We start from the raw sequence: 24,722 nt of genomic DNA, 5'->3' as shown, positions 1-24,722 counted from the left end.
AATGTCTGTTCCTAGATTCGTTTCTTTTGCTCCCATTGCCCTTGACCTCATCATCTCTTATTTTGCTCAAATAGCTCCATACATGTGCTGACTCACTGCACCTCCATGCTCCTGTGGTTGTCTTTATTAGATTGTCATCTAGAATGTCTGTCCTGTGGTTGTCATTCTTTACTAGATGAATTTATTCTCTCTGGTGTTATTATGAGGTGCCTGTTTATAGTATGTCCTCTTAGACTTTTTGCCCCAGAGTTTTGCATAGAGCAGACACCTGATAGTGTTTGCTAAACTGCATTGATTTTTATGAGACAGTTTCATCAACCCCAAACTGACTGACCTGGCTTGGATCTGTGATATTATTCATTCACACAGAGGTTGAAATTTAAGCACAGTAAAATGGTAAAATGGTTTTGAAATCCTTTGCACCTCAGGTAGGATGAGCTTTTACAATAGGTCTGTCTTTGCTGTTGGCTTTCCAAATGTGGCTTATTTGAGTCCTATTTTCTTGTGATGGACATAGTGGCTATGGCCAGTGCCAGGATGTAGGCAATTGCTTCTGAAATAGCACAAGAAATCAGCATCAGCGCTTAAAAAGAAGCCCAGAGCAGGACGTCTGGCTTCTCAGTCAGTCTTTGCTGTGAAACCAAAACAGCGACTTGACTCAAGTCTTCACTGAGTTGATTTTCTTTTGTATCGGCTGAGTTGATCACATTATTGTGCATTCCTGGGACTCCCCCCAGACCCTTTTTTTAAAGTAGTGGGTGTTACTGGCGTTGTTTTCTTACACCATCCAAGAGAAATCTAGGGAAACCCAAGCAAGCTCTGTAAAAGAAGGCGCCCAGACTCCGAGGTGGCCCCCGTCCCGCTGCCGCTCCTGGGCTGTGGGCACTCACCGTGTCCAGCATCTCCCGGGTGTGTGCTGCTGAAACACAGAACCGAGCCCGCGCTTCTGCAAGAGGCGTAGCTGGAAATCCAACGACCACCACGCCGATTTTTCTCTTTAATAGGTGCCTTGCAAAAGCCCTAAGGGAAAGATTAAGAAGGAGGTTAAGTGAGAGATGCCGAAATTCTACTGCAAAAAAAAGGAATGTGGCTAATGACTTTGTTTTTAAAAAATAAGTAGAGGATAACTGAAGTAATGAAACTTCCGTCAAATACAGTTGACCAGGAAATGTGGCAGCCAGTCACTTGCCGGCACCCATAACTGTGTGTGTGTGTATATTGTGGGACATGGCCCATTCGTTACACAACTGTGTGTTCAGTCTTTGACATCGAGCAGAAAATGTGGATGGACATGGACATGCCCGTGACCCTGGTTGAACAAATTTGCATATATGTAAACTTTTTGTCTGTAGAGTTCCTAAGGAATAACAGCCCTAACACACTTGTAGGACAAGAATAGGCACACAGACTTCGAGCAGGGACTTGTGGGCACAGAGGGGGAAGGAGAGGGTGTGATGAAGTGAGAGAGCAGCGTTGACGTATATACACTACTTTGTGTAAGATGGACAGCTAGCGGGAAGCTGCTGCATACAAAAGGAGCTCAGTCCTGCTCTGTGATGACTCAGAGCAGTGGGATTGGTGGGGGTGAGGTGGGAGGGGGGCTCAGGAGGAAGGGGACGTATGCATACATATGACTGATTCATGTTGTTGCACACGGAAACTAACACGACATTGTAAAGAAATTATACTCCAATAAAAAGAACTGCAACACAAGGCAACTACATAAAGAAACAATTTGTTAGATGAAAACCTATATGCTTTAAATACATAATACGGTACCGATAATGCAGTGTGGAGATTTCAGACGCCTCTGCTTCGTGACTGTAATTTCAGAATCAGGATCAGAGGGTCTACGGGAGACAACCCCAAGCCACGTTCTCTCTCCAGAGGCAAGGATTTTATTTTCCATCAAGTCAAAGATAGGAAATAGCAAGGGTCTTCTCACGTTTTATGTGTGCCTTCAGGGATAATAAACCCATTGGCTGGACTAAGGGGGGGATGGGGAGGGGAGTGGGAGGGAAAGAAGTGTGCACTCACAGAGTCCTTCTCTAGAAGGAGCCTAGAGGCATAGGTCATAGAACTACAAAGCCCTTTGATACAGAGTAAAACCTTTTAAAGCTATGATTCCTTCCCCTTAACCACTTCTAGCATCTTTTTATTTCAGAGCTAATCTCAGTAACGATTCTAGAATACTGAGCTCTCAAAGTCTGGAAGTTTCTTGCACTGAGATCCAACCTCAGACACAGGCTTATGTGTCCAAGTGAGTGATTATTTCCCTGTCTGTGCTCATCACTCCCCACAGGAATCCTTCCTCCCTGAGAAGCTCTGCCCACAAGTGGGGTAAATGTTTCAGATCTTCTAAGCTTTAAGAAGTGGTTGTTGCTGTTTAGTCGCTAAGCCATGTCCGACTCTGTGACCCCAGCCTGCCAGGTTCCTCTGTGCAGGGATTTTCCAGGCAAGAATACTGGAGTGGGTTGCCATTTCCTTTCCTTTGCGGGTGTCTTATTTTAGGCTAGAAGCTGACAGCACCACAGAAACCCTGAGCTTCAGGAAGAATCCTCGATGCAGCCACGGAGAGGAAGGGTGTGGGGTCCCTCCTTCTCCTCCTGTTCAGCTGACGGCTCTTTGGTTTCTTCGTGCAGAAGGCGGGTTATCAAAGGAAGCGATGGAGACTGCGGGGACCACCAAACACAGCCTCTCTGGCCCCCTGGCTCGGGCAAGGCCAGATTCAGCCTTTGATTTGGAAAGGTTGCAAGGAGATGGAGCTTTCTAACTGAGGAAGCTTGAAAACCGGCCATTCTTTTTCTTTCTTGATCACCCTATGGAAGGCTGCCCACGGAACTGCACAGGATGAGAGCTTGTAATTGTCTGAGAAACAAGTCAAGTGCTTTTATTGCTACAGTACAAACCACCTGACCCATGATTTCTGGCCGGCTTTTGGGACTCCCCAGAGACCATTTTCACTGTCTGCACTTTTCTCTTTGTACCAGAGGAAGTGAGTTTTGCCAAAGAATGTAGAGTGAAATATATGACTGTTGATTCATTAGGTTAATCTGAGGCCTCCCTGGAGCATGTCTAAATTTAAAGCTTACAACTTACACAACTAAAGCTAGCCTCCTTCAGTTAATGTATATGGTTGTTCTGAATGTTCAGCATAATGAGCCTCTGGGTCTGTACTCCCCAAATCAAATTAGAGCTGGCATAGCCTGAAAGAAACTAAACTACTTGAATAAGAAGAAGAATAAAATGTTAGCCCTGCACTGCTCACAGCATCATTGCATTTTCTGCACCACCATCCTCCAAGCATATGACGAGGCCTGGGGCTGGAAAATGTCAGTCTTCTACTGAATAGGAAATACAATTCTTCTGATGCTTTAAGTGAATTTTTATCGGTGAAATCACATTCTACTCTACTACATAGAAGAGTCCAGTGGTAGAGCTGCAGTAAGAGTTTATTCAAAAGGATACCTGGCTAGAGATCATATTTCTATTCTGCAGTGGGGGGGAAATGTGGAGAAATCGCAGTTCTTTAATAAAATCAAAGGTTTTCAAATGAGCAAATGGAAAAAGTGTTCAGACACTGGCTAAGACAACTAACTCCCTGTTTCAAAAGCTTTTCTGCGTATAAACTTTCCACTGAAGGAATATCAGAGAAGAAAACAAGACCAGGGAACGACTCCTCCTGCCAAAAGTAAATAACATTACCTTCTGGAACTAACCTGTTCTAAGTTTCCTTAACAACAGAAATAATTAGATTTGTTTGGGGGTACTAATTGTACAGTCCCCGTTGTACTAATCCATGCCCTTTTGATTCACTGATGATGACATTAAAGAGGGTTAAATTATACTCGGCATTGCTTTAAAGAGATGTGTATTTCCCCCTGTGGACTAAAGCGTGAGAGGCTGTGCAGTGCATTGAAAAGAGCCCTGGTTTAGGAGGCAAATGGAACTGAACTCTGGGCTCTAGTACCCACAATAGGAGTGACCCTGAGAAAATGGTTTTGACTTTTGTGCATCTAGGTATCTTCATTTGTAAACCTGAGCTAGGCATCCCACCTTCAGTGGCTGAACATTGGGTTTAAGAGCCTTCCTTAGCATAAAATTAACATTCAGCAATATTAGCTCCTCCTTAAAACTATCTTACATGGGAAGCTACTAAATCATTTGACCTGTCATCCAAGGTCCAGTTGATGCAGGGCATAGCAAGATCTTTTCCTACTCTTTTCCTGGAAGTTTTATTTTTATGAAAGGATAATAATTATTTTACTGTATTCTGTATAAAGACTTTAAAAAATATTGTAATTCTTTTAAAAAGACATGCAACCACAATGACTCAATCTTACACTCTGTTGAAACTAGGAATAATAATCATTGTAGACGTAGTAGTGGAAGTAGCTGTAATAATGATGTCTGCCACTGACTGAGTGCTTGTTCAATCACTATACGAAGTGCTTCATGTGCACTATTAACACTATTAAAAATAATAGCCAACGCTGAGTAGACCCTATGTAAGAGGTGACGATGCTGATAGACTTCATCTTGTTTGATCTTCAAATGATATTAGGAAACAGGTCCTATTCAATCCCATTTTCCCTCTTTTTTAAAATTTATGTTTAATGGGAAGAGAACTGTCTTATGAAGCCATTTGGTTTCCGCTGTACGGCTTGAATCGGCCACAGTGACACACGCGTCCCCGCCCTCCTGAGCCTCCCTCCGCCCTCCCGTCCTCGGAGCGCCGACTGAGCTCCCTGAGTTACACACAGCTTCCCACTAGCTGTCTGCTTTACACACGCTAGTGTACACATGTCGGTGCTGCTGTCTCACTTCATCCCACTCTCTCCTCCCCCTCCATTGTCACAGTCTTTCTTCTTGCCCTGCAAATAGGTTCATCAGTACCATTTTCCTAGATTCCATATACATGTGTTAATATATATTTGTTTTTTTATGACTTATTTCACACTGTATAATAGACACTAGGTTCATCCATCTCACTTCAACTGACTCAAATTCGTTCTTTTTATTGGCCAAATAATATTCCACTGGGCTTCCCTGGTGGCTCAGATGGTAAAGAATCTGCTTGCAGTATGGGAGACGTGGGTTTGATCTCTGGGTTGGGAAGATCCCCCTGGTGGATGGCAGGGCAACCCACTCCAGTATTCTTGCCTGGAGAATCCCTGTGAGCAGAGGATCCTGGCAGGTTACAGTCCATGGGATTGTAAAGAGTCAGACATGACTGAGTGACTTAGCACAATATTCCACTGCATATATGTACCATAACTTCTTTATCCATTCACCTGCCAATGGACATCTAGGTTGCTTCCATGTTCTGACTATTGTAAACAGTGCTGCAATGAACATTGGGGTACATGCATCTTTATGAATTATGATCTTCTCAGGGTATGAAGATGCTCAACGTTGCTCATCATTAGAGAAATGCAAATCAAAATAACAATGAAGTATCATCTCACACTGGTCAGAATGGCTATCATTAAAAAACCTATAAATAATAAACACTGGCCAGGGTATGAGGAAAAAGGACACCCTCTTGCACTGCTGGTGGGAATGTAAATTGATACAACCACTATGAAGAATGGTATGGAAATTCCTTAAAAAGCTAGGAATAAAACTACCATACGACCCAGCAATCCCGCTGCTGGCCAATATACCCTGATATATCTCATTTTCAATATGAGAAATGCAGGGCTTCAGAAGTTTGATTTAATGAGGAAGAGACAGAATGAAAATTCTCTTTCATTCCAAACATCTCATTACACTCTAGAACATAACTTTTCTAGGAAACTCCTTCTCAGTTTTATTTTCGTTTTTCACATTAGCTTTGTCAAGTCAGGACTCCTGTCATATAAGGGAGGAGAAGAACTCTCTCTCATTCTGTCACCATGCACTTAAGGGCATTTGTTTTTGTTTCTCATGGACTCTTCTCATTAAATGGACTCAACTTCCCATCCTGTTGAGGTTCTAATTCCAGCCTCTATCATCAAATGTCAAGCACGCTCCCTAACACCACCCTCAAGTATTGTGTACTTGACACATTCCAAAGTAAAGCAGGCTTACTTTTGGTGTCCTCATTGAGCGAATCATAAAGGATTAGATAAGCATGGGCTAAGCGTGGAGTCAGAACACACCACTTCCCCAACCACTCTGAGTAAATGCGGATTTTCTTCTGTGCCGTCCAAGATCAGATGGTAGAGGGCTTTGGGGTATCTGCCACTTGGAATCACCGTTGTCTCCCCTCCCCGCCATTAGCACAGAGCAGTGTCCTGTGACATTCCCGAAGCACACTGTCTTCTGGGCCATTCCAAGCGCTGACTTCCTGACCCAGATCCACAAACAAAGGGCTCAGTGGTGGACAACCGTGGTGCACCAGGCAACTCATGTGTGTGTCGTTTGGCCCTGGTGACGTGACGCGAGAGTGGACATCAAAGAAACCATCTTTTAGGAATGTTTAACTCAGTCCTAACCATCATGAGTTTTCAACAAATAGCTCCAGAATTTCTTTTCTATACTATTCAAATAGTCTGCCAATCAACCTAGACTGTCAGAGAAACAAACAGAAAGTTCCAACAATACGGTTGTGTTAAAGGAGCGTCAGGACCTCCAGAATCTGAGGAACATCTGTTGATAATCACTTTTTCCCATGTGTTGGGTCAGACACACACATATTTTATATTTAGAAAAGATTTTAATTAATTTCTTTTTAATCATAGAGTTCATTCATGCCTAGCAGATTGGAGAATGACTCCTGGAAAAACTCATCAACACCATCCTGAGAAAAAGTCATTTTTTTTTTTTCCTCTTTGTGCATTTGTTACTAATGCTCAACTTCAGAGTCACAATCAGTGGAAAACAACCTGAAGTCGGCTTACAGGAGAGGTATTAAAATTTGGTGTTGGGGGCAAGAGCTTTGGAGCAAGAACCTAAGCTTGGGTTTGCCTGTTGGTTTTCCTACACTTGATCTTGACTTTGGAAAGCTATTTAGCTGCTCTCAGCCTCAGTTTCCCCACACACGAGGCTGCCTTCTTTGGAGGGTGGCTGTGAGAGTTCAACGGGAGAAAGCACAGGGCCTGGTCATGTTGCTTTTGAATGTTGGGAGAGATGGTCTTTTGAGGTTCTCCCTGAGAAAGATCTTGGGGCAAGAGGAAGCGCAGGACCCTTGTTCATTTACAGCTGAGGCCTCAGGCAGCAAGTGGTTTCACCCAATTCACAGAGTGTGGGAATGGTGGGCCATAGCACCTGGCTCCCTTCCCACAAGACCTTGTAACTTCTGAGAAACTGGACAAGTGAGTTTTGAGCTCAGCATCTTGCTCCAGATGCAAAGAACACCTGCGCTGAAAGACTCCCCTGGTGTCGGAGCGCCATCTCCAACAGATCACCCTGGGGCTGAGGTGTTACGGTGGGCGTCCATTAGATACTCACGCTACTTTTGCAGGCATGTAAAGGAGCAGCGGGACCACGGGAGACTCTTCATTGCCATAGACAATGAATCCCATCTTGCTTAGTCTCTGTCTGAAGTATCTTGTATTTTTTGCCAGTTGCTGTATTCTCTGCAGCCCTGAAAGGAAATAGGCATGAAATCCATCAATTCCCACCTGGAAGAGGGAAGCAGATGTCAGACTGTCTTGGCAAGGGCTGTTAAGTCTTCCTGCAGGCCTGCAGTAAGGGCTGGAGGAGGGTCAGCGCAGGGTGGGCAAAGACCTCCTGGTGGGCAGGTGTGGGCACTGATGCCCGGGACCTGCCCTGCGCCTGGAAGACAGGGTCTGGGGGGACAGTGCTGCTGGCTACTGCTGCCAACTATAGTCAGGCTGGGCTGAAGGGCAGCAGGGAGCAGGAAGGGTGTCTCGGCAGAACAAAGGACGTGAACTACTATTTACTAGATACCCACAGTGTGCGGAATCTGCTAGGTACTGCAGACACATTAGATCAGGCGAAGGGAATGTGACAAGAAAAGGAACACCAACCAAGAAGGAGATTGTTGCAAACCTCAACTGTCCCTCTTCTTTTCTGTTATTACTCTTCACCCCTTCCCCCATCCTCATTCTCCAGGAAGATCCCTCCCCAGCTCTGCCAGTCCTCAGAGAGCAGACCGCGATGGAGAAAACACCTCGTTTGTTGTACTTTCTCAAGAAAGCTGACCTGTCCCCATGCTGGCAACAGCCCGTGGATGGAGGGCACGCTCGGCCCAAGGGCAGTTCATCTGGGTGCTGCCCAGGGGGCCGTGAGTTGGTCTCTCACGAGAAGTTTGCCAAAGAGATAATACATGTGAATTAATCCAGTAAGACTGCCTTGCTAGTAGCACATGAATATAAAATATTTAGAGAGAATCAACAATTGGATGAAAAACAAAAAATGATGGGAATTGAGAGAAAAGTGTATTACTGGAATCTATGAGACAGAGGAAATCATTGGTCAGTAGAAACTAGGGTAGCCGCGAAGTAGAGAAGTGGGCAGTGCAAGCTCAGTCAGGGGCAACGAGAGAAAAGAGATAGAAACAGTCTCCCGGGGGAGAATCAGATAATCACAAATGAATGTAAAGCTGCAACTCTGATGAGGGTGGTGACGAATGCCATGTGGTGTTTGAGAGTCCACGGTGGAGAGCTTAGACCAAGTCTGAGGAAAGCAATGCGTGATGAGTGAGCTGAGATCTGAAAGACAGACAAAGGCTACCAAAATAAAGAGGAGGGGATTCCTCGCCCAGGACACAGATGCAATGCTCCTGTTGTTCGTAGAGAAAACAGAATGGTTGAGAACCAGCACGATGTGGTTGAGGGCAGGGCAAGACAGAGGAACAGTGAGTAGATTGCAAAACCAGAAGTACAGGGATTAGAGAATCCAGCATTGAGTGCTTGGGAAGAGGAGCTTAAAAGGGAGACAAAAGCAGGAGCAATCAGGGAGGGAAGTCAGGAGAACTGGCATTCATTGGCATTATTAACATGGTGCTCATGGATAACTTTTGCTTTGAGGGTTCCCAGCTGGGACTTAGTTTTAAACAAACAGTTAGTTGCAGGTATAGTTTACTTTCATTCACATGGGCTTTTAGTTTCCTACCCACCTTCTTGAAACAATAAGCTCTCTCCCCTAAAATTTCAGATTTGCAACATGAATCCAAGAAAGGGACTTGGAGAGGTGTAGAACCATTTGCATGCATTTCGTTGCATAGACATAGCCTCTTCTGTGCTTTAAAAAAAAAAAAAAAAATTGTTTTGTAACATGCTGAAGTGTCTTCTGGTACAGAGAGGAAGCTACTTGAAGGACAGAACTAGAAGTGAAGAAGAAAAATATTGTCATTATTTTAAAAAAATTTATTCATCCCTACATTGAAACAGTGTGTGCTTAGGAAGAGGAGGACACAGAAGCAGGGGTATTGTGGGTCAGAAAAGAGGGGCTGGAATATGACTTGCTTAAAGAAGGTGATTCAGATACAAATGAACTTATTTACAAAACAGAAACAGACCTGAGAAAAACAGACTTATGTTTACTAAAGGGGAAACATCAGGGGAATAAATCAAGAGTTTGGGATGAATGCGCACATGTGACTATACACAGCATGGATAACCAACGAGGATCTACTATACATTAATAGCACAGGGAACATCGCTCAGTGCTCTGTGATGACCTATGAGAAACGAATCTAAAAGCAAATGTATATATGTACATATATACCTGAATCAATTTGCTGCACACCTAAAACTAACACAGCATTGTAAATCAACTATACACCAATAAAATAAAAAAGAAAAATAAGAAGGTGTTTCAAATGAAGGCACAGATATACATCCCAGTCTTCAAAATGTACTCCATATGGCTTGTCCCCTTGTGCGTTCAGCTCTTCTGTTGATTGTTAGCTGTACAATGAATAGATGAGTTCATCAGGCTGGGTCTGATACTTCCTAAATGATCCCCCTCTAGGACTAGAAGGATTTCCTGGTCTGGAAGTACCTGAACGACTTAAATTGCTTTTCCCAATGGCATTATCTTTGCACTTGCCCATAATGACTCATCCATCATTGGGCTGACCCGCTACTTAATCGGCCCGGTCTGTCCTCTCTGCCTTGATTAACCCAAGTAACTGGATCACCAGCTAATGTCATCACTTTCTGGCTTCTAGACCCTTTGGAGAGTTCACCAGATGGATCAGAATATTGATCACAGGGGCAGCTGACTCTTAAGAACTGGATGTTTTATTCTTGCCCTGTCTTTTCCCTCTTTGAACCACGCAGCACAGCATGGCCGGCAAACCATTATGACATACTTTGTGGACACCACTTTTTCTCACATAGGGCTCCTATAGATGCCTTGACGTCTTTTGAGCTGGCCAAGATACAGCTCCTTTCAATTACTCTATTGTTCACTTCTGAAAATTGGAAACATTCTCCTAGGGTTGGAGGGCCTGGAGGCAGAGAGAAATCTGTACATATAAAATGCTACTCATCTACAGGATGTGGGTGATTTGATTAATTATGCTGTACTTTGAGCTTCTTGTTTGAAAAGCACTTTGTCAAAGTAGAAGAAATGTTTGCACTTGTCCTTTCGTACAGGGGTGGGCATGCCAGGATGACAAGAAGACTGGGCATGGTAATGACCTTCCCTTTGCAACACGTAAGGTCCCTAGTTAAATACTTTCTGGTTCTTCTTCAACCTGTTACAGAGAAGATGGGGAGGCCTCACCCAGATAAATAAGTGAGGGGTCAGCTCTCTTATGTAGAGTGCTAAGGAGCTTATGCAATTGTGTTATTTTGCTGTATTCTTGGTTCTCTGGAAAAGGAATAAGCTCTGGAGTTAAATGGACTAGGAAACTCCAAACTCCATGTGGACAACTTACAGCTTTAAAACCTCAGTTTTACCTGGAAATAAACTTATTTCACAGGAAGACTTGGAGCAATAAAGGGGTTAGTGCAGGAACATGCTTAGTACTGTGTCTGGGAAATAGATATTTACAAGGTTAGTTACATTTTTCCATTAGCAGCAGTTCTCAGCAGCCTCAGTGGCACCTCAGAGCATCTAGAGAGCTTGGCAAAGCCCCATGCCCGGACTGTACCCCAGACCAATGAAATCAGCATCTCTGGGAGTGAGACCAAGCATGAGTGCTGACTTTCACCAGGTGCAGCCAAGGAAACTCAGTGCCTCAGAAACAATGGCCATCACCAGTTCAGCCCCATGGCCATGTTTGGCTGTGTCTTGGCTGAGTCAAGCTCCTTGGTTGGCCATGGAAAGTAAAAAGATGGGTATATGTCCTTGCCTCTTGTTTGGCAAGATGACATCCCAGCAGTAATTGAACACCCGGAGTCTCCAGTGGTACATTTTGGGGGTGACTTGCTCCCTGGACAGTTATCAGCTCCAAAATGCTCACTCGACTGGAGATCAACCCCACTGTCAACCTCGCCCCTCCCATGAGGATGGATAAGGTCAGGGATGGACCCAATTGGGCAGATGACCTGTAGGGTGCCATTCGGCCCACTTGGATTTCTAGCTCTGCTGGCTTGAGGGATGGACTGGGTTTAACCTTCTCTCCAATGCTGTTAAAACAAAAACAGCTGGGGCCGGGGAAGGAAAACAAATAAAACCCTAAGCGTCCCACTACAAAGCCATGCAGTCCCCTAATAAAAACAATCATCAGTGGTGTTTCCAAAAATATGCTTGGGACAACTCAATCTTCAGAGGGCCAGAAGGCACCATGGACAGAGGACACGCCCAGAATGACCTGTCAGAAGCTAAAGAAGGAAAATTTCTTCTCTGTTGGGAACCATCAGCTGGCAAGAAAGAGAAAGGCATTTCCCTCTGTAAGGTTCCGGCGCGTTTGCCAGCCAATACCAATGACAGTCTCTATTTTCTGCAGACTTTTCAAGCTTGCTGTCTAACAGAGGAAACGTGCATAGACCCAGATGCCATGGCGGGGAGTGGGGGGGGGACTCATTTTATCATGCCCTAGGTTGAAAATGGCACCTACAGAAATACACATGGCGCTCCTCTCACCAATGCAGAATACAGACTGGGAGACCTCAAACCTGCTGCTTGGCAGCCGTGCTGGGGAAGTGTGGTTCTTTCCTTTAAAGGAGGGTAGAATCTTCCCTTAAAACCTGTCTCACAGTTTAAGAAGTTGATCTTTCTCAACAACCAAACCGATCCTCCAGAGTGCCCGCAGTGGTCTCAGGTCTCCCCTGCCCCTCCACCCCCACCCCAACCCTCCACGGCCTCCCTCTTCCTTCCATTTATTAGTCTGATGCTCACACTAGGCTTCTCCTCCAGGCACAGAGAGGGGCGGGGGCGGGGGTGCTGGGGAGAGACCTTGGAGTAAAATTTCAACGTGGCAGCAGGAACCCAACGGCTGTTATTTTAAGCTCTGGACACCAGACAGGACATTTTGTTTCCAACACACTCTGGGGCAGGGAGATCTCAGGAAAGATCAAGAGGCTACAGAGCAGCAAGAATCATAAGAATCCCATTAGCAGTGACAAGCTTCCCAGTGGGATGGCGAAAACAGGGTTTGGAGTGGTTTGCGGAAAGGAACACACATTTTTATCAGGCGCTGAAGCGCTCCCTTTTGATGTCCAGATTCCAAGGTTACGGCGTGTTTTATGCTCACATGCACACGTGCCAAGCACTGCCCAGGCCTCTCTGTGCCCCCGTTGATGCACCAGGAGCAGGACTGGGCAGGCTGGACGGTTTCATCTCCGTGCCTCCACCTCGCCACTCGCAGCTCAAAGACACTGTTAGGGGCTTACTCCACAAGGAGAGGTAAGAATGAGCATCCCTTGTGCAGCTACTATGAGCCAGGAGCTGTGTTTTTGGGTCCCCTTCACAGACGAGGAGACTGAGGCTGGGAGATGGCTTTTGCGTTACCCAGTGGACCTGGACACTGGTGGTGCCACCGAGTTTATCAGAGTCTGCTCTTTGAAGAAGCTGTTAAACTCACTCCTGATGAGGTGTGAGTCCCATGATTCATGGGTTCATACATTTCACAAATGAAAAGCCTTCACTATGTACCAGGGAAGGGCCAGCTGCTAATATGGAGGAGAAGATAAAAAATTCTAGAGCTGTATAATAATCTACCAGTTAGGCAAGAAATAATCTACCATTTAGGGCTTCCGAGGTGTTGCTAGTGGTAAAGAACCCACCTGCCAATGCAGGAGACATAAAAGACACAGGTTTGATCCCTGGGTCGGGAAGACGTCCTGGAGGAGGGCATTCCTCTCCACCCACTCCAGTATTCTTGCCTGGAGAATCCTACGGACAGAGGAGCCTGGTGGGCTATAGTCCATGGGGTCACAAAGAGTTAGACCTGACTGCAGCAACTTAGCATGTGCACATAGTCTACCAGTAGACCGGGCAGATATCAGATAACAGACACAGGAGAAGCTGTGAGACAAACAGAGGCAGAGTTGGCAGGATCGCCACACAGCAGTGCTTCTTGAATCCATACAGAGTAAGTGATATGATTTAATTTTAATTTGCATTTAAATAGAGAGCAGTTTCTTAGAAAGTTCCTAACAATGGGGAATGAGGGTAATTTGGGAGGCTGGAGTCTTCTGGGAACCTTGCGAATTGGTGATTCTTAAATAGGGGAACACACCAGAGTCTTCAGGGAATCTTTTGTTTTCTAGGATACTCACGGGTAAGTCCCCCCACCTGCAGAGATTCTGCTCCTGCAGGACTGGTGAGGACCTTTTTGAAAACCTTCCCCTGCGTGACTGTGGTGTGTACCCTAGTTCAAAACCAGCCCTTGTAGTCATAAATTATTGTGGCTGTTGATTCCATGAAGACTCAAGGGTGATTCTAATTGAAGACTCTGGAGAGCAATTCTGTCTCCGAGTATTTTTGCATTTTTCTGCTCCATATGTCAGCTTCCAGCCACCCTTTTCTATTTGCTCTGAAGATGAGCATTCACTCATGCCTGAGCATTAACTTACTGATCTGTTGAATGGGGATGAGAACAATCTATTTCCTAGGACTCTGGGGAGAATGCTACCCAGTACTTTTCAGTGTGGGTGGCTGTTGCATGGCAGGATTAAAAGACAGACATGTCTACTATTTTCAAGGGGCTCGTAGATGAGAAACATTAATATAATAATCCTAAACGGTAGAAAATTGAACGCCCTGTGGAAGAAACGCTCTGGGAGTTTGGAGCAAAGACCTGGAGGTGGCAAGTGCACGCCTTGTGCACCAGAGGTGATGGGTGGCCGGCCTGCCTGGAACATTTGGTTCACCGTCAGGAGAGAGACCCGTGGAATGAAGGCCCAGAGGGCTCTGGCTGCCACCCCAGGAGCTGGTGGGCACTAGAGAGCCCAGGCAGCACCTCAAAGCGGACACGCCATGTTCTGAGGGGGTTTTGGAAGAGGAGATTGAGTGCCTAGTGCGTGGAGTAGGATAACGGACAGGCTGGAGGGGGCCGGGCACGGAGGAGGCCAGGTTGGCAGCAGAAATGGGCGAGGGAGGTGCTGCGGCGGCAGCCGTGGCGAACGAGAGACTGCGGCTGAGGACCCGGCTCCTTGGAGCTCCTCGGGAGGGCCCGAGGGACGGCGCACACGGAAGAAGCGCCCAGGCAGCCCCTGGGGGCAGTGTGGGCAGCATGCACCTCTCCAGTGCTCAGAGTGCGCGCTGGGCAGGGCATACCGAGGGAGCCGAGGGGAGCGGGGAAAAGGCGACGGGCTCAGCAGCCGGGACAACAGGCCCCCCACCTCCAGCTCGCCTCCTTGCCAACAGCGTCGAGGACTGGGAGCCTGATTTTCCTGGGTTCAAAATCCGCTCTGCCACCTCGAGCAAGGTGTCTCATCTTTCTGCAACTGAGGTTCTTCACCAGTAAAATGTGAATCATGACAGTGACAATAACAAGCATGTCCATTTTGTACCGTTACAAGGATTTTATTTTAAGCACTTTGGAGAGCATCTGGTACCCAATAAGTCCTATAAGAGTGTTGTAAAGTTATAAAACAATTTTATAAAGTGGACTTCCATGTACATTTCATCTGAAAAAATTTCTACAGTTCAAAAAGATTGAAAACCGTTCATTTTCAGTCATCATTGAGCACTGAACTGACTTGCTTGGATTTGCCCTCTGAAGCTGTGACCAATGGAAGTGACCTGTGCTATCTACAGCCATTCTGCCTGTTCCTATAACCTCAGTTTTTTTGTTTGCCTCTTTTTTGTTTTGGTGCCCAGGACATGGCTTTTTATATGTTCTTATCTCCCAGAACTAAGCATTCACTAGACTAATATTCATTCTGAGTATTCAAGATGAAGCTTATAACTACTGGAAATCGTTACATAATGTCCTATTCTAGAAAGGTAAAGTGAACTTTAGGGGCATTAACCAATACTTAAGACCTAATCAGATTAACTCTGAGAAAGGCCTGGGCTCTTCCTGAAGAAAGAGACTCAAGGAGGGAGAGAGGGGTCTTAACAGGGACATTCTCCACTGCTGACTTTGAAGATGGAGGGTGTCACATGGTAAGAAATTCAAGTCTCTAGGAGTTGAGGTGGGGTCCCAGCTGACAAACAGGGATCTCAGTTCGGCAACCCTCAGGAACTGGATTCTGCTCCACCCATGTGAGCTTGGAAGAGAAGGGTGAGCTCTAAAGAAAGTTGCTGACACCCTGACTTCTACCTTGCCAGAGACTGCCCAGACTCCTGATCCCAGGACACTGTGAGATAATAAATGGGTATTGTTTGAAACCCCTGAGGTTTGAGACTTCTCTGGCAGTCCAGTGGTTAAGACTCTGTGCTCCCAGTGTAGGGGGCAAAGCTTCAATCCCTGGTTGGGGAAATAAGATCTCACATGCTGTGCGGCATGGCCAAAAGACAAAAAAAGGAAGCCCTGAAATTTGTGGTTATCTATTATGCAGAAATAGAGCACTAATACATTCTCTCTAGCCCAGAGCACAGCCACAAATCCACCTGCTTAATCCTCCCCAGCTGTGGCTGGCGGGTAACTGGTTTTCTCCCCAACTTCTCCAGTCAAGAGTGGGGCTGGGGTACAGCCCCCGGTGTATTGGTGATTTTTGCTGTTCAGTTGAAAATGAACCTGTGACAGGGAAAACAAAGATCAATGTGTAACAGCAACTCCCCTGCACCCTCAAAGATCCTACAGCTGGAATCACGTTCTTCTCCAGTTGGACTGAACCGGCAGAGAATTCCATGTGTGTTACATCACAACGCCCCCATCTCACCATCCACACAGAGGAAACAAAAGCTTGAAGAGGAAACCTCTGCAGGACTCATGCTGTAAAAGGATATCTTGTTTGTAGGATGGGAGGAAGGAAGTGGCTACACTATCCTTTTGCCCCAGTGCCATGGAAAAGACAAACAGATTCTCTTTACACTCATGCCGGGGAAATCATTTAAGGCCTCAAAGCAAGTGCAGAATTTACGGATCTGCCATAAAATTCTACCCTTGGCTAACTCAAGGGGAAGTAAATGAAGGGACAGAACATTATGGACCAGTTTTTGAGCCATATCTGCACAACCAGACAAACTTCCCCTCGGAGGTAGGGTTCCACGGGTTGGCTAATTGTTTCTTGGATGCCCTCGCCACCCTGCAGTGGTCCTGAAAACCTGTGAGCAGCCATAGGGCAGAGAGGCAATGACTATCACTTTGCTTGCTGACTCCAACCTTAGGTTGCCCACCCCCCCACCACCACAAAGGCCAGGTAGAGCTCTCTTCCCCCCAGCACAGGTGATTAATCACGGACAGAGGCAGCCTCTCAGTTGAAAGCCAGCCGAGCGTAGCACCTGCCATATGTTCTGCATTAACTGTTGCTGAAAGGCCAGTGGCCTGTAACCGTTTAGAAAGCGCAGCCCTCTGCCTTCTGCTGCTTTCTCTGCATTTCTCTGTGTCTCCAGCTGGTAACCAAGGGGCAAATAGATTTAGGAAGCAGCGGCAGGGGTCTTCTCTGAGCAAGGCCAGGCATCTCAGATGCCAGGGGCTCCAGACAGCCCGTTTCAGGTGGGATTCTCCGTGGACTTCTCTGCACTCACAGAGGGGCTTCAGAGGGACAGAACTCACAATGTGTGCTGGGGTTTCAGGGGAGAAAAGAACTTGGAGGAAGTCCATTTTGTATTCGCTAAACTCCCTGCCAAGGTAGGTGCTGAGAAGACCTTTACAAACGCCGCATCTCATTATCATGGTTTCGTCTGCCTGATCACAGTCCTGTCTGGTTGTCCCTCTTTATTCCTCATAGAGATTCTGGGTGAAGAGTAAGTTAGCAAGGATGGCCACAGGATAAGCTTTGATGGTTTGGATGGAAAAGCATGGTTTGCAGCCCTCCAAACAGCTTGTCCTGTGGAGAAGCAAGATCTTAGGAGAGAAGTTTGTGAATGAGTCTCATGTCAAATGTAAACAGCAGGAAAGCAAGAAAACTCCACTCGGGAGAGTGAATTGCTGTCCCCAGTGTACTCATTTCTTTCCACCTTCAAAGTCCTAAATCTTCCCAGTTAGTATTCCCTTTTTTTAAAACCTATCAAACTCAAGTGTAAAAATATGTGTGCCCTGTTCCAGGGACCAGAGCAAAGGTCCAAGGTCACAGCTGGAAGGCGCAGGGGCCACTTTCTCCAAGTCCGTGTCGGGTTAGGAGTGGGGTCAGTATCTCACCTGCCAATCTCACGATAAAAATTCACAAACGAGCAGGATGAATGAAATAATCCAGGCAAAATATTTTAAAAATGAGGCATGGCTGGATTTTCCAGTGCAAATGCATTATAGTTTAAGTCTCACTCTTTTAAGTTTCCTCTCCGGAGGATAAAGAAAAGAAAAATGATTGAGGTTCACAAATGAATGAAGTTATTTGAAAGATCTTGCCATTTTATTCAACTCATGTTATAAATTGAATAAAAAATAGAAATTTAAGCTCTGGAAAATCTTTAAATAAAATCCCAGATATGGTAGAGAATGAATTATGTGGACTGAATTCGCCCGTGTGTACAAAACAGAAGCACACAGTTTTTAATGCTTTCCAAAATAGATGGAATGCTTAAAGCAATGTTGCATAGAATCGTATTTTCATATAAATTCAATCTTTATATAAAATTCCTAGTTTAATCTTCCTACCTGGGTTTAAAATTTAGTTTCCCATTGATTGGTTTGCCTTGATTCGTCACCTGCTGGGTGCTGATATGATGAACATCAGAAGTTTGACACTTTTTTAGCCTCTTTGCCTTTTAGTCCGTGTCCCCAGATAACCAAAGTGTGGCTGAATAAGAGAGTTGCAATGTCTCAAAATGAACCCACCCAATTCAGATAATTAACCCAAATGCCCATGGCTTTAAATTGCATGTTTTAAATGGCAATTTATAATTTTCTGATAAAGACGCAGTTTATAATTTTCTGTCTCATCACATCCTCCCTTCCCCCAAAATGTCCTGAATTTCTGAGAGTGTGTTACCCCTTCCAAAATATACATTCTCCCCTGTTCTGGCTTGACTTCCAGAGCTGCTCCAATTTCATGTCTTTTTAGTTTCTTCTGGGAAGCATTATGCCCAGGGTCTACTTTCAGCCTCCAAAAAGTACACAGCATTGGGGAATTTAGCACCATCATAATGATAATGATCTCAGTACCTGCTGTGGCCTGGGATCAGGTTCTGTGAAAAAGAAGTGTTTCTAGTAAAAGCCAGACTAGAAGCCCTGAGAGTCCCTATAAAAGGAACAGATTCATCTTCAGTCTTTTGGACTTTGTTTTTCTTTTTTCTTTAGCTACTTTTATTCCATTCCAGGTCAAGAGTTTATTTACTAAGTCAATAGAGAAAGATTGGGAAACTGTCTAAAATATACAGTGTCTTCCCACAATATACATCCATCAGAAAGGCTGGGGAGAGAATGTCGTGGACTGAGGTTCAGTACTGTGGCGAAGACTGGCTGGCTATTCAACAAACCCCTTTCCTTCCCCCAGGCAGATGGCTAATTTCATTTCCCAGGGTCCTTTGTGGTTAGGCAAGGTCACACGACCAAGTTCTACCAAGAGGATGTGGGCAGAAACGAAACATGCCTTTTCAGTCATGGCCCCTGAAAACGTCACGCACACACAGATCATCTTTGCTCCTTACCCCAACCTTTAAACCATAGACTGAGGTGGGAGGAGTCACAAGATCTTCGGAAGGAGGCTGGGTTAACATCCCTTTTGGACTTTATATGAACAACAAATAAATGTCTATTCTGTTATGTGTTGGACTTTATTACCACAAGGAGTTAAACTTAACTAAAACTGACCTTGTAAGGAAAGGTACCATGAAAAATTTTCAAGGATTCAAAATCCTAATGACCATTTGCTAAACTGGCTAAATGGAAACAAGAGAGCTCGAATTTTTCTGTGGGAAATTTAGTTCCTCAATCTCTCATTACTAGTTGCCAAGGAATGTCATGAAAACATGAAACTTCTTGATTGAAAAGGATCCTAAGTGCAAATCACCATTAAGATGGGGCAGAGGAAGGCAGGAGATCCCTCAGCATACTCAGTGGAAAATGCCATTTTTGGATGTGTAAGAAAACCCTCTTACCTCTATTTTGGCAATACGCTTCAGCTCTGACCAAGGATTAGCTGGTGCCAGTCTTTGCTGATTACCCTGTGAGTCAGATGCACATTTGAGCTTTGGATGGTGTTTCCATAGGAAACCTTAAGTGAGGGATTCAGCTACTACTTAGATAATTAAAGGAAAAACTCCATTTTTGCTTCTGTGATTTGGTAGCAGTAACTTGAATTATCCTGCTTACTCATCTCTATATTAGATGGTGTCCAGAACAAACCTTAGCATATGTAATCATGTAAAACTATTCATTTATCAAAAGAATAGAAAAGGAACTATACATTTTGGCTTATGCATATATCTACCAAGGAAGTGATCATAACTCCAGTATTTGAACCAAAATAATTCTATTAAGTAACCTCTAAAGAAATGATACTATAATTATTTATAGAGAGTAATTAGAATTCAAGGAATCTGCTTAGCCCTAAATTTGGTCATTCAGTTTTCATTCATTCATATACTTGCTGCTTGCATGCGTGCTCACTCAGTTGCATCCAACTCTTTGCAACCCTATGGACGGTAGCCCGCCAGGCTCCTCTGTTCATGGGATTCTCCAGGCAAGAATACTGGCATGGGTAGCCATTCCCTTCTCCAGGGATCTTCCCGACCCAGGGATTGAACTTGTGTCTCCTGTGTTGCAGGTGGACTCTTTACCATCTGAGCCACCAGGGAAGCCCATTTGATGCTTTAGGCACAATTACTAATAATTAACTCATCATTACCTATTTGGAGGACTGGACTAAGGTGTGTGTGGGACTTACATAAGAGCCAAGGATTGCATGAGACAGAGGAGGAAAGGATTATTTCCTGTCTGTGGCATCAAGATAGGGCTTAGAAGCCTGAACAAAGGTTCAGAAGATGAAGAGTGGGTATAGTGGATGTGGGGGGAGAGATGAGCGTCTTCTAGACAGAGGAAACATGACATGCATGCAGAAGGGTGGTACCAAAGCCTTGTGAATAGTTACAGGATATGGCCAAAGCTCACACTGAATGGGGGCGTCACTCATCCAGCCAACATGGATTGCTTGAGGTTGAGACAGTGTCACTGCACTCATGGCACTTGTATTCTCCTGGGGGAGACAGACAATCACCAAAGAAACAAGAACATAATTCTAGGTGGTGATGGACCCTATGGAGGAAAATGCTGCGGAATGATGGAGTAGGCGGTCACCCACAGTGGAGGGGACGATACTTTAGGAAGGATAGTTATGGAAGGTCTGGGGTTGGTGGCACAAGTTAGAAGCGTCACTCCAGCATCAACACCCACCTCCCACAATTCCAGGCTGTGCTGAGTCCAGCTTTCATCTGGTCCCCAAGTTTCAGTCTGAAGTTCTGAGCGAGAGCTGGAGTAGCAGAAAACACAAGGGCACCTGTGTCTGGTTTTGGGAGCAAGGAAGGCCTGGGTGATGGTCCAGAGGTCAACAACGAGGAAAGTGGAAGTTGCTGGAAAGCAGAAAGGACCACCATTGTTTCCTCTGATTTTGACTTATCTGTGTTTTTAAACATGATCTCGACTTTATCCACTAACAGAATCATCCACTCTCCCTTTGCCATTGTTGTTCCTTTTTGAACAGAAACCACAGTCCTCTTTAACCCTTTGAATATTCTCAGTGAACAGTACCAGAGATTTTGCAGGGAAGGGACAGAACACTCAGTTTTAATTTGAGAATGGGCAACATCACCATAAACTAGTGATGCTATAATCTAATCAAAACGTGGGTTTAAAAGACATCACCTCCCCAGTTCGGGGTGGAGAGCCTCCCCACACCAGAGACCAGTTTGCAGAGGGAAAAGGGAGTGATCACATTAGCTGAATCTTCATTCCTTAATCTTGCCAAAGGCAGCATGGGGACACACAAACAGAAACCTGGGGCTGAGCTAAGAGCGTCTTCACAGAGAGAATGTTGTGAATACCTCTCAAGTCATGCAAGAAATAAAAAGAACCTCAGAAAATCAGTGTGAGGAGGCCCTCTGTTGGGGAGCATGTCTATTTAACACTTCCTCCTCAGATCTTGGGCTCATCACAATTTTTATTTTCTAAAGAGCAAAGGAAGCTCCGCTTAAGGAAGAACACCTGTGTTGGCACAATGATGGGGTACTTAGATCTCACCTGGGGGGTCAGTTACCTCACCCCTCTCTTACTGACCTTCCTGCTAATGTTTACCAAAGCCTGGGTCTCACACTGAAATGTTGAAAGTGGAGAATTGAGGTAAATATCTGGATAATATCTAAGTTTGATTTGTGAGATGATTGAAGAAGGAAGCTGGTAATACTATTTGGCTCATTTTTTTTGCAGCAATAATCCCAGTATACTATATTGAGAAAAAATATTAAATTACAAAGGTAAGACAGCTTATTGTGTTCTGTCCTATCAAATCCTGTATAGCTCATTGCTTTATGTCAAGGAAGAACACAATTCATTATTCCATCTCACCACCCACCCTGCCACTCAGAAGGTGGTACCCAGAGGAAGACACTTTAAGGGCAAGACAAGTGTGATTTTGAAGAAAACTAGAAGATTCTATTTTTAGAAGAATCTTCTATTTTTCTTTATTGTTTAAGCACAGGAAATTCTATTAGCAACAATGAAAATGCATTCTACTGAAGTTGGATATTATATATTAGAAATTGGAACTCTGTATTTATTTTCACATATATGTAAATTTCCACTACTCTGTCCTCTCTAGGGAAACCCTATTGGCCACTCAATTATAAACAAACCAAATATTGGTATGTATATGATAGCAAAGAGACTTCCCTGTTGGCTCAGATGGTAAAGAATCTGCCTGCCATGCAGGAGACACAGGTTTGGGAAGATCCCCTGGAGGAGGGCATGGCAACCCACTCCAGTATCCTTGCCTGGAGAATTCCATGGACAGAGGAGCCTAGCCGGTTACAGTCCATGGGGTTGCAAGGAGTCAGATGTGACTGAGTGACTAACACTTTCACTTTTTTTATGATAGCAAAAGTGGGTCTGTGATTCACAGAGTTGGTGAATTCCATCAGCCTAGCACTGAAGTAATAGCAGGAAAAGTTGACAAAATCACAGAGGTCCTTTTTTCAACAGCCATTTTGGTGAGATAAGGAATGTGTTAGCCAGTGGAGCAATCCATTGTGTGTCCCGAGGTGGAGAGGCTTTTTTCATCACTTTTTTCAGGTGACTGATGTGGTTCAAGTTTGAGAAGCATGTTTCTACATAACAGAACAGAACAGGGGGGCAAACATGTGCAGAGGGAAACATAAAGAGAGCAGAGGATGGAATTCTGGCAACTATAGATGGGGAAGAGGACCCAGCAGAAAAGGAGAGGAAGGACGGACAAAGAAAGAAGAACCAGAAAGAAAAGCATGTTCCACAACTAAGGGAAGACTGTTCTCAGGAAGACAGGGTGAGGTGGAGACGTCTGTCCAGTTTGGCTGGAGGAGCAGCGGCAGGGTAGGTGGGCGGTGGTGACCTCTGAGGGAACAGGGTCCAGGGAAATGGGCAGAGGACGAAGGCTGATGCTGCGTGGGGAGGAGTAAGAGAGCTGGCAGAGGGGCCATTCTTTCAGGAAGATTTGCAGCAACGGAAGGGATGCTACTCAATGGCTGTTGAAACAAAAGGAGGGATGAGGGGAGGCTTTTTAGGAAGGAGGAAATGATCAAGTTCATAGTTGAGAAAAGGGGCCAAAGCCATTTAGGAGGTGGGAAGGAAGAGAATCAAGCACAGAGGTGTGGAGGAGATAAGGGTCTTGTATTTACTGAGCTGAAAGGGAAAGAGAGAAGGATTCAGCAAATATTTGTTGAGAACTTATCACTGCCAGACACTGTTCTCAGTGTAAAGACTAAGACGATATGTTGTTCTCCTGGAGTTTATATTCTAGCGAGGGAAACCAGAAAACAGGCAGATCTGTGGATTATCTGCCCGTTGCTCGTGAGTGCTGTGATGACTGAAGCAAGGTGAGGAGGATTAGAGGGATGGGCTGCAGTTCAGGACCCAGCGGCTCCTCTTGTGAGGCTGATTCTGAGCAGAGATGGGCAGAAAGTGAGGGAGCGGGTCACACACGTGTTGGCTGAACACGCAGTTCCAGGAAGAGCAGCAAACGCGAAGACCCTCTGTAGGAGCTCTTCCCTGGTTCCAGGAAAAGCACGGACACCAGCTGCTCTGGGCAGACCAAGCGGGGGAGAGCGTGGTGGGAAATGTGGAAGACCACGCCAGGAGAAGAAGCCTAGAAGGCCACGGTCTGGACTTTTATACTAAGATGGAAAAGAGTGGGAAACTCTGAGTGGAGGAGGGATGCGGTCTGAGGGACTTTGTCATAAGATAGCATGCGTGGGGAGTGGGGACTCGCTCCAGTGATCCAGGTGAGAGCTGATGGAGGGGGTGGTGGAGAGCGAAAGAAGGGACCCGCATCTGGGTTTACATCAGAGGAAGTGCTGCTGGATTCGCTGTTTGAGTAGGTCTAAAGCCTGAGAGATGGGGAGATTCCAGGTGCATAAACACTGTTGGAAAAACCAGAGAAGGAAGAGGAGAAAGGAATCGTTCGCCTTTATCGGGTGCTTCCTACGCGTCAAGCATCATGCCGAGTTCACTATCCTGTATTGCATCACTTAATCCTTCTACAGCCTCAGTTTATAATGAATGAACTCAGGCTAAGAGAGGGCAGGTAACTGGCCATGTGTGGAGCCGTGGTGGGTCGGGGACCGGGCCCCACACAGTTTGGCTGCAAAGCACGCACCCTGAACCCTCCACGTGACACAACTTCTGTTTTCCCTGAGAAGTGAAAGGTTACCCAGAGCCGGGGGGACAGAGAACCCCAATCAGCAGTTCAAAAAGAATGTTGACTGATTAATTGAAAAATATGCAGCAAAGATTTAAATAAATAATAAGATGACAACTGTAGACAATGCTTCCTTTGGGGAGTGGCTGGTGGGGCTTGGGGCTCACCCTCCTGCGGCTGTCTGGGTCATAAAGAAAACGGCAGAGCTGCCATCTTTCTGGACCTCTTCAAAAGTGGTGTCCATCTCTGAGCAATCCCCATCGCTGAGTGACCCCTTCTGCAGTTGCCACAACTGGCGTGGGACTGCCCCCCAGCTCCCAGTCCTGTGAGACAAACATTCCCTCCATCTCGTTCAGCATAAACACTGACCTGAAACTGAGTGGGCCTGCAAGGTAAAAGTTGAATCATGGAATATTTATTAAGCCAAGCAGTGGGCTCGAT

At 45.4% G+C, this 24,722-nt stretch overlaps 1 protein-coding gene across 3 annotated transcripts in view; it reads right to left on the bottom strand.

The window, feature by feature from the left end:
* Positions 1–24,722, bottom strand: part of SPTLC3 (serine palmitoyltransferase long chain base subunit 3) — a 156,247-nt gene that overhangs the window by 8,850 nt on the left and 122,675 nt on the right. Inside the window, exons 10-12 of one of the 3 annotated variants that reach the window (XR_009689985.1) lie at positions 20,792–20,967; positions 7,435–7,570; positions 894–1,020 (exon numbers count right to left, since the gene is read on the bottom strand). Coding sequence is in view for 2 of the 3 variants with exons in the window: in XM_061125951.1 (XP_060981934.1) it covers positions 15,911–16,033; positions 20,792–20,967 (299 nt within the window). In the remaining variant the exon portion in view is untranslated. Of the gene's footprint in view, positions 1–890; positions 1,021–7,434; positions 7,571–15,017; positions 16,034–20,791; positions 20,968–24,722 lie in introns of those variants that run through there. The other 2 variants (XM_061125950.1, XM_061125951.1) reach the window with 2 other exon arrangements.

The sequence above is a fragment of the Dama dama genome, chromosome 23 (genome assembly GCF_033118175.1).
Source record: "Dama dama isolate Ldn47 chromosome 23, ASM3311817v1, whole genome shotgun sequence".
Taxonomy (NCBI): domain Eukaryota; kingdom Metazoa; phylum Chordata; class Mammalia; order Artiodactyla; family Cervidae; genus Dama; species Dama dama.
This window is presented reverse-complemented; position numbering and strand designations above follow the sequence as displayed.